The sequence below is a fragment of the Corvus kubaryi genome, unplaced genomic scaffold (assembly GCF_017639235.1).
Source record: "Corvus kubaryi isolate FWS band 111438036 unplaced genomic scaffold, C.kubaryi_AGA036_p1.0 37352, whole genome shotgun sequence".
Taxonomy (NCBI): domain Eukaryota; kingdom Metazoa; phylum Chordata; class Aves; order Passeriformes; family Corvidae; genus Corvus; species Corvus kubaryi.
This window is the reverse complement of record NW_024581114.1, coordinates 3,417,491-3,427,071: the sequence shown is the minus strand read 5'-3', so window position 1 is coordinate 3,427,071 and position 9,581 is coordinate 3,417,491. Positions and strand designations below refer to the sequence as shown.

The 9,581-nt window shown below is 42.7% G+C and overlaps 1 protein-coding gene across 21 annotated transcripts in view; it reads right to left on the bottom strand.

The window, feature by feature from the left end:
* Window positions 1–1,122: 1,122 nt before the first annotated feature.
* KIF1B (kinesin family member 1B) overlaps window positions 1,123–9,581 on the bottom strand; it is an 82,486-nt gene continuing 74,027 nt past the window's right edge. For all 21 annotated transcript variants that reach the window (XM_042032203.1, XM_042032206.1, XM_042032205.1 and 18 more), the window contains 6 exons: window positions 9,321–9,392; window positions 8,602–8,723; window positions 7,681–7,830; window positions 7,014–7,206; window positions 6,299–6,417; window positions 1,123–5,714 (listed from right to left, as the gene is read on the bottom strand). In XM_042032203.1, the coding sequence (XP_041888137.1) occupies window positions 5,672–5,714; window positions 6,299–6,417; window positions 7,014–7,206; window positions 7,681–7,830; window positions 8,602–8,723; window positions 9,321–9,392 (699 nt within the window). In that variant the 3' untranslated portion in view covers window positions 1,123–5,671. The remainder of the gene's footprint in view (window positions 5,715–6,298; window positions 6,418–7,013; window positions 7,207–7,680; window positions 7,831–8,601; window positions 8,724–9,320; window positions 9,393–9,581) is intronic.

Genomic DNA, 9,581 nt, shown 5'->3' with positions numbered 1-9,581 from the left:
GCCGGCGGCTGTGCCTCTGTTCCCAGCGATGCGCACCCCTGGGACCGCTGGGAACTGCGCAGTTTGTCTTTTCTCTCTAATTATTATTAATTGGCTCTCGATTCTGCCGCTGAACATCGTCCCAGGCGGCAGTCAGCTCCTCAGGCATCACCGCTACCCGTTTGTCTTTACGTGCCCTAACTTCAGCCAAAACTTGAAAAACCTGCCCCTCCGTGAGCAGTGGGGTGACAGTAATTTCAGGACCTTTGCTCCACGACAGCCGATGTATGGTCAACACACATCTACCTCTTGAGACCGTAGTTTCTATTAAATTCCATATAAATTATTTTCTAAACAAGATCACCGGCTGCTATCTGGCCCATCAAGTTTTTGGTTCAGCTTAATTTTGGGCACTAAGCGTGAATGAATCAGAAAGCAGTGAAACAGAGCAGCTTCCATGAGGTATTCTTAACCTGTCAGAAGAGCCACCAGAGAAAGTTCACAGGTTACTCAAGTGCATAATCGGAAAAAACCACGGCATCAGCCCCAGCAGCAAAGACAACAGCGTTTCAGATAAAGAACTGAGGAGGCCAGCAGCCTGATAAAGGTATTGTGTCACCATGCAGCTCGTTTAAAGTTCCAAGAGGTTTTTGACCCGTTTTGGTGGGACTTAAATGCTTTGGGAATGCCCTGTCCGTGGCTTTTAAAAGCTACAGAGAACTTTACACCTTCAGACCAAGACAGGAATGATTCACAGGGGTCCCCTGACAACATCTTTGTTCCCAGAGTTCCAACTTTGCTGTTGTGTTTTGATGGTTTGATTTCACCCATTTCCTCTCATTTCCAACTGTCACCCCCAGATAAGCGAGTTCAGTATTGGCAGCACTGTGACAAGCCTAATTTATTTTTCAAGCAAAATAATCATTTGAAAGCATCCAAAAAACATTTAGAAATGCTGCATAACATACCAGAGGGGAAAGGATGAGGGAGGATAAGCAGGGCCTCCCTTCCCCTTCTTTCTCAAGAAAGTCGAGATAAATTTGTTTTCATGAAAGCATCGGCTTGTTCAGGACAGGTTTTAAAAACAAGTAATCGACATAAGACACAAGGAATTAAATCATAATGAAAGGAGCACACATTCTATCTGCTAATGCACTGGTTGTACCTTTATTGTTTCACCTCGTTCACTAACAATTCAGTGGTGCAAGGTTACCATACACAGTTAGATATCTGCATTGCACACCTAAGGCTATACAGCAAATGGATCAGAATTAGTACAAATACATGAACTATATTTACATTTTGTATACTCAAGCTCCAAATATCAGATATATTTACAAAATAAAATAAGAAAATGAAAACCTGAAATTAATGTACAGTGTTGCTGATACACTCCTTCGCTGGGATGAAATCAGTTTGCAAAGAGATTTGTTCAAGAAGGCCACTTATACAGCATATACCTTGTATACCTTGTGTACAGAGAGATTAACAGGGACATGGGGACCGCAATTCCAAGGGATTTGTTTCAGTGAACACCATGTCTAATGTCCAAATTCGGGAGCCATAACCAACTGCACATGAAGTATGAACAAGCAGAGTGGAAAATTAAGACCTGATTGATCCTGGGAAGTGCTGATCATTCAAGACTGCCTCTGCTTCCAGTCCCTGGTTTCCAGGCAAGCAAGAGGTAATTCAGCACTGCTCAGGGGCAGCCCATTCACTTGGCAACATTAAGAATTGAAGACTTAGGAGCTCCACACCAGTTTTCTGAATACACAGCTGATCCCAGCAACTTAAATCCTGTTCCCAATAACATTGGACACAACCATCTGGTTAGTGTTGGACTAGTTTTGATTTCAAATACACAGAACACATAAATGGCCTTCTGAACAAAAAAGTCAGTCCTGTTCTTGAAGAGCTGATGTTTTTAAACAAGGAAGCGCGAAGTTAAATACATCCTGCTACAGACACTACAGCCAGACCACAGACTGGGGTTAGGAACTACAACGGAGAGATGCAACGCACACGTCAGACCCATCTGTAGGGACATTCAGCAAACCCTTCCCGAGCAGCAGCAGGATCCTTCCTCCTCCCAGCAGCAGGTCAACAGCTGCATCTTCAGCAAAAACACCCACCAAGCACAAACTAGCACGAACTCAGGTGTGCAGGAGTACCAGGCAGATGCATGTGCACAGGCAGTTATTAGTCGGCTGCTTAGTACCAGTGGGTGTTAGACCGAAGCTAATCCTCTTTCTTATCTAATGTGCAATTAATTACAGATGTATAAATATACATTACATAAAATTAAATCCCTGTAAATTAGATAACAAGCAGCAAAAAGTAAAGTCTTTACTTTGAAATACCTTGCTAATCAGTAATAAGGACTATTAGACATTGACCAAAAAAACCTTTTCTCGGCAGTCTAGAAATCATACTCTCTGGAAATAGTACTCCCTTCTCTTCTGTATTCCCAGAATACAGGAATCTTCTTTAAAAAGGTACTTAAAGTGCATTTCTAAAATACAGTGTAGGAGGTTTAGCTTAATTTTAAAATACCCAGGAAGATCCAACATGATTTTCAATGGACAAAAAGGATCGTTTTCTCCTTCCTTTTGGCGAGGAACATAAAAGCCCAACTACAGCACAGTTTGACACTTGCTCTCCCCAAGGAATGCCCACCAAGCTCCCTCCTAGTGTGTGTCCTCACGGGCTGGCAGGCCCACAGCACAGTGCCTCGTCTCCAGAGGCTGAGTCCCAAGAGCTGTCTGACTCTGGGACTCCACACACACACAGCAGGTAACCAAGAGTGGGCTTTGGAGCATCCGGAGAAGGCAACTTAATATATTTTTCCTTCCTCATTCTGTTTCCAAAAAGAAAATTCTAACATGTTGGGCTAAGTTTTGAAGTGAATGGAAACTCACTTTTTCTGTTTGTTTATTTGTTTGGTTTGTTATCTCTTTAAAGAAAACTTGGATTGGTTTCAGTCCAGTTTTAAGTAGGGAAATCCAAATGTCTCAAAGCAGCATTCAGTAATTGCAGAAAAACTTTGTCTGCCTTTATGTCAGACCTGAAAACAGTAATGCCCATTTGAACTCTACACAACAAGGACCTAGTTTGTCACAGATTATGCAGCTTTAAGAGATGCTGATGCTTAAAAGCAGAGTTTTGGTCTTCTGATGATCTGTTATCCACTCAGACCTCAAGTCACCAGAAGCTGCTTGGAGTTTTTAGAAAGAAGAGTAACATTTGTGCAACACAACTGTAACACTTCAAGCTCTGTATAAAGTAAGCATCTGTCTCTTCCTGCTTTTAAAGGAAGATCCCTTAATCATGATTCTGTGCAATGCCTATATCCACTTGGTTCATCCTCTGGCTTATCCACAGCAAAGACTTAGAAAACTAGTTTTCTTCTAGTTAAAAAAAAGAAACAGATAAAAGTTAAAATGCTCTCAGTGTGTCACAACCTACCACCACCTCAATCACTCTGCCTCCTCAAACAGGTTCCACTGTCATTATAAACAGTGGTGATGGCAGCAATAACTTAATGCTTAGAATTAACCTAATTCTTGAGATCAGCTTAGCTGCAGTGTGAGGAGCCCTCCTGCAGGACAAGCAGTTTTATCCACACACTGGAGGTGCTTTATCATCATTGCATAACAAAGGAATATCATCACTGTATTAAGAGTCACACACAGTCAAACAAGACAAAAACAGAAGGAAAAATAAAAAACAAAAAAACCACATCCCTATCATGTTCCTGGGTTCCCAGGATGCTCCCTCACTCTGGCTTCCAGCTCTGAAATAAATCTGAGGACCAGAGAGACAGCATGAGCATATGACTTAGCTTGAGAACTCCCTCGAGATATGTAAAGATGTATCCTAGCAAGTGTCAGACTCCATCTCCCTGCTCCTTTGCCTTCCATGCTGTGAGGAGGTCTCATTATGCACTGCACTTTGATGAAAACCCCATGAAGCAAAAATCTCTCTCAACAGATTCCAGTCCCACGTACACTTGGCCACAGAACTCCCAGGGCATGGCATGACCAGCTGATGCGTGACCTCAATCCAAATGACCTTCCTGAGCTGTGCCTAATGTGCCTACTGCAAGAGTGGAGCAAACCCTTCTACCTCTCCCTTGAGAGGCTGGACCGTGCAGATGAAATCCCTTTCCATTCCCCAGCATCACAGGCAGCCCTATGAGTGCCCAAGGTGCAGCAAGAAAGGTTAACACAGCAGGAACACAGTAAAGGACACACACACATCCCCAACCTCCCTGAACACCTGACTGAGGGAGAGGAGTTCACTGCCCCAAAAGGAAATCTTACACTTGTAGGTCAAGAACTGACACCACCCAGCTGACATTCCACTGACCAGGACCAGAATCCACTTGCTCTCTTCCCCAGGAAGGATTAACTCTGAATCCGGTGGGGTTTAGCTGATGAAAATTGTAGCAGGGATATTAGGAGACACTCGGCAGTTATTTCGAAAGGAATTGAAAGCGTCCTGCAGCTCCCTGGAGAACACTGCAAGTGCTGGGTCTAGGAAGTGCTCCACAGACCTTGGATGCTCCCATGGGCAGGTGGGGTGACATGGGAGCATTACAGGTAAGGGATGCACAAAAAGGCCCTTCGGAACGATGCCACAGAGCTACCAGACTGACACAGCCATGGGAGCCCCAACCCTCTTCCCAGAGAGGTGAGAACTGTTCCTGCAGAACTTGGAAGTCAGGACTGAAAGCAGAAAGAGGAGATCTGCCCTCCATGGTGATCCAGGGACCAACTGCACTTTCATTTCCATTTAACACTCTCCATCTGTCAAATACAAGGCTTGAGCATCTGAAATTTTGGGGATTTTATCAAATATTTCAGTCTGTGGTCTATTTCCCCTCATATCAGCACAGTCTGCTCAGCTCAGTTCAGAGGCTGAGGAGTGAGTGTTGATGGAAACTTCTGGGAAAGAGTGAAAGCCAAGCACTATTCACCTGCAACCCCCCACAGCAAGAGTTTAAAGGCAGATTGTTCTAGCCAGCCACTCCTGGTTTGTTCCCTATCTTTTTCCAACTCATGCCTTTGCCTGCTGGACCCTGGAAACTCAGAAACTTGCACAAAGTCCAAAATCCAGTCTGCCCAGATAGATTTGTCCAATATCAGCTTTCAACAGAGTTCAACTTAGAGGCTGGATCCAGAAAGCCTGAGGAGCTATTGCAGTTCCTGGCTGGGTAAAGTCTCCATTAAAGAATTTATCTTTCCCTGGCATTGGAACTTTGCCCTGAGGGAACCAATGGCTACTGCCAAGTCACAAATTGAATGAAAACCCTGTAGCAGTCTAGACAGACAATGGACAGTGGGACAGACACCAAAAGGTCAGCTGAAATGGGAAAACAATTGTTATAAGAAAAAAAAAATTTTTTTTTCTTTTTAGAGTCGTGCATAATCACTCAATTTTTTTGATTTTTTTTTTCTTTCTCTTTTTGTTTGGCCACATGCTACTAGTACAATTCTGGTACAGGTGAAAAGAAACAAGGTAGGGTTAGAATACCTAGAAAATGTGCTGAAGGAATGGGGAAGGTAGGGGATGTTAAGCCACAGGATTACATACAAGAGAAACCGTCAAGAATCACAAAGAGAAAATGAGAGGTAACACTATCCATCGGGAGGTGAGGGGGGAGAACAGATGAGAACATTACATGGACTCAGTACTTCATCTGGCCCGTGCGTCTTCGAGCCAGTTTTGACCTGTACCAAAAAAAAGAGAAAAGTAGTTGGTGAATTCTGAAAGTTTCTTTTTCCTCCCTCCCTGCAATTTGTCCACCTTTTTTTTTTTTTTTTTTTAAATCCTCTGGTACAGTTCTAGTTTACTCCATATGTTAAGAAAGTAAAACGTATGCAGGGGCTGTCTGTGATAATGGAAAGGCTGCCAGAGAAGTTATAAAAAAGGGAATGTAATTTCTGCTTTAGCTCATAATCAAGAACCTAAAAAGAGTCCAGCACAGAGGAAGTAAGAAACTTTATAAATTTGTAAAATGGAAATACAAGGAAAGCATCTTGTGGCCTCCAAATGTAGCATCCCACACATGTTCAAACTGAAAATGGCTGTTCAGAACATCTCAAGCCAAAACAACAGCCCCTGCAGCTCCTGAAATACAGGGCTGGTTTGTTTTCTGATTGTTTGAGGGGTTTTTTGCCTACCCTACTCCCTCCTCCAGTTCCCACATGTTGTCAAATTCCTCAGAACAAGATTAAAATCTGTAACCAACCATTTGCCTCCGGGTTTGACCACGTCCCTTCACAGCCCTGGCTGCGCAGGAGCTGCCTCTTACCGAATTGTGCCAGCAAGGAGAGGATTGAAGGCATATAACCAGTCATTCATGTCCTTGTCGTTGATGGCCTGGAGCAGGACTCCACGGTGCTTTGTGCACACACCAAACGTGTTGGGCGTCTGGAACACAAAGGACAATTTAAAACACAAAGTCTACAGGCACAGAAGCTGATGCACATTTCCTCTCTGCTCCATCACATCCCTAAAACCCACAAGACCTAAGGTCTTTCATTTATGTTTCACTGGTGATTTCCAGGATACTATTAGTCATTATCTTCTACAAAATATAGTTTTAACTCCTGAGTGTGGCTTTAAGAGCTGCTGAGATGGACCAGTAAAGTTCATTTGATTCCTTGCAGGATGTTTGTGTGTGTTGTTTTGTGGGGTCCTGTTTTTAAACAAACAAAACACACAAGCCCAAAAAAATATACAAAGCAAGCTGCAAAAACCCAACACGCAGGGTGATGGTACCAACACATGCTCCTAAAAGCCAATCTGATGTGGGACAGCAGTCAGGGTCACTCTCTGGTACAACTGTGTCCAAAACCATAAGAAACTCTGAAGAAACTGGGAACTTTGTGGGCAGGATCCTCAATGCCTCCAAGAATCAGATCCATTTTCCTCGGACCAGAGATGACACACCTGAGGGTATGGATGCACTGCTACTTGGAACGTTCTTGCTTTATGGATAAAAAAACAACAGCTCTCAGACTGACCTTTACCATTGCCTGTTGATCCTCACTGTATTCCACCTGAGCTGTGGATAAGTTTATGACTCCTCTTTCTACAGGATCTTTGTCACTGTTGTAAATAAAAACATAGGGACGGCGAACCACCACAAAGTGCTTGGCCCAGGAGCTGGAGAGTGGCTCCTTGAAGTGGAGGTATCCTTTCTTTGACACCACAGAGCTGGAAAAAACAAACACACATTAAAATAGAGATCGATTTTCCCCTGAGTATCCCAACTAACTGCAAAACACTGTGTAAGACACTTGGTCTTTAATATGTTTTGTCTGCAACAGTATTCTGAAAAAGTTCTTCTAAAACAAGCTGAATTGTGTTTTCAACAACTATGCAGAAGTCTGACAGAAAGAAGGTCCCCAGAAATCTCTTTCAGTGAACTTCAGCCACGGTTTGATGATAACAAACATCATATTTGAGTTACTGGAAATCCTGTTCATTAAGTAGATGCAGGGAACGAATGCTGCAAAGATCAAATATCAACAAAACCTTCCCTAGTCCATCATAGAGGACTCTGCAGCTCTGCTATCCCCCTGTTAATTTTCCCTCCTCATGGGAATGAGGACACAGAACCTACAAATCTCAGAAAGCCCTTGGGATGGTTCTCGGGAAGCCACGATCACACAACAAGAAAAAACTTACCCTGGTCTGATTTCCTCAATATCAGGAACAAGGTTTAGGAACTCGTTCTTTCCAGCTCTGGCAAGATAGGAAGTTTCTATTGCAGGAATTATCTGGAACTGTTCCACATCATGACAGGGACTGGAGGCACGGGAATTTGCTTCTGGTGTCCTTTAAAAAAAGTAGATAAAAAAAGTAAATTGCAACAAAGCAAGTGAAGGTGACAAAGGAATTTAAACTGCATCTAAAGGCCAGCTTGAAGTTCCATTCTCCAGCCCAGATTTATTTTAAGACACTGGGATTCTTTTGTACAATATTAAATAGCATTTTCCCTTGATATCTGTGGAAGAAAACTTGTAATAACTGCTAGTAAGTTGTTTCCCTGCTACTTGTACCTCGTTTCTCCCACTAAACATAATCAGAAGACAGACATACTTCCTACTACTGTTTGATGTAAAATGTACTGCTTCCTCAGCACTCCTCCCCTCAGGGATGTTCAACTGAGAAGGTACAAATTATGCCTTTCACTACATAGGTATTCCCAATTTAATCAAAAATACCTTGTATAGATACAGCTGAGAAAGATATACAAAGATTAATGGCCAAACTGGTTTATTCTGGGTTGTTATTAGTAGACCGTTTCAACAGACCTCTGAAAAAACTTGTGGACTCTGCACAGAGTAGATGCACTGGTCACTGGAACGAGAAGCATCTGACTGTTCCCCCAACACAAAGGGAAAAAAAACCACTTCAAAAGAACAAAATGGGGAGAAAGAATTGTGCAGAGTGACTGGAGAAGTAAGGCAAGGGGGCTGTACAGAGAAGTATCTGAAAGTAAGGAAAGGAAGAAAAGAGGAAAGAGGAAAAAAAACCCCAGAAAACAGCAAAGAGATCTGTGAAGCACTGAAAAGTGATGTTTTCCTTTTAGTAAGTTACACTTACTTCTGATCAACTGAATTGCACCTGGAATCCACCAGAGAAGGGCAGGTAGATGAAGGGGTGAGGGTTGCACTGCTGAAACTGGACACGGACGGGTCCCGCCCAATCGGAGAAATATCCGAGAGCTGCAAGCACAAACACAGGGAAAGCATTACAGGGCTGGTTTGTAGCTGATGCTCACTCCTGGCTGAACATGGCTTTCAGCAGGGAAGGCTCAGATAACAGAAAGGCATTTCCATCAGCCATTCCCCTACTCTGTAGGCAAATTTTAGCACAAACCACCACAAACCCATCTGGGGGTAGAAATACAGCACCACTTATGCAGACACAGCTTGTTATTATCAATGTCCTACACTTCTGATTATTCACACTCTGACTTCCTCAATGGATACAATATCATCCAGTTAGAAACTGGGTATTCCCTTTGCCTACAGGCAGAATTTTTAAGAGTCGATTTACCCTTTTACATAGGGAAAGTGTATGTAGGGAAAGACAGTAAGAGCCTGCTAATGAACTGGAAACTGTACTACCATTTCCAATTCCTGCCGTAGCCTAAGGAACCTGATGCTGAATAGCCAAATGCTTCCAATGGACTGAAAATAAAAAATAATAAAATTAATATAAAGTGGTTTATCTTTTCATAGTATCAGCAGATTCCACGACTACAAAAACACTGCTATTGTACTACAAGTGGAGTGTATCATATCACATGAAATATTTACCTTACAATCGCTGATGCTGTTGTACACCTGGTTGAATTCCCGATTGAAGGTATGAGTAAGGAGCTGCAGACACTAAAGGGGCGGGTGAGGGGAAACAAATGAGACACAGAGGAGAACTTTATATTTAGATTTTCATAGAAATTTGAACAGAAGAAGTAATTTACCAAGACACACTTGGCAGCTCATGAAAGAAAAAACAAATTCTAAACTGCTGTGAAAAATCACAGAAGAAGAGGGGAATAATTGCTTCACTTGATAAAA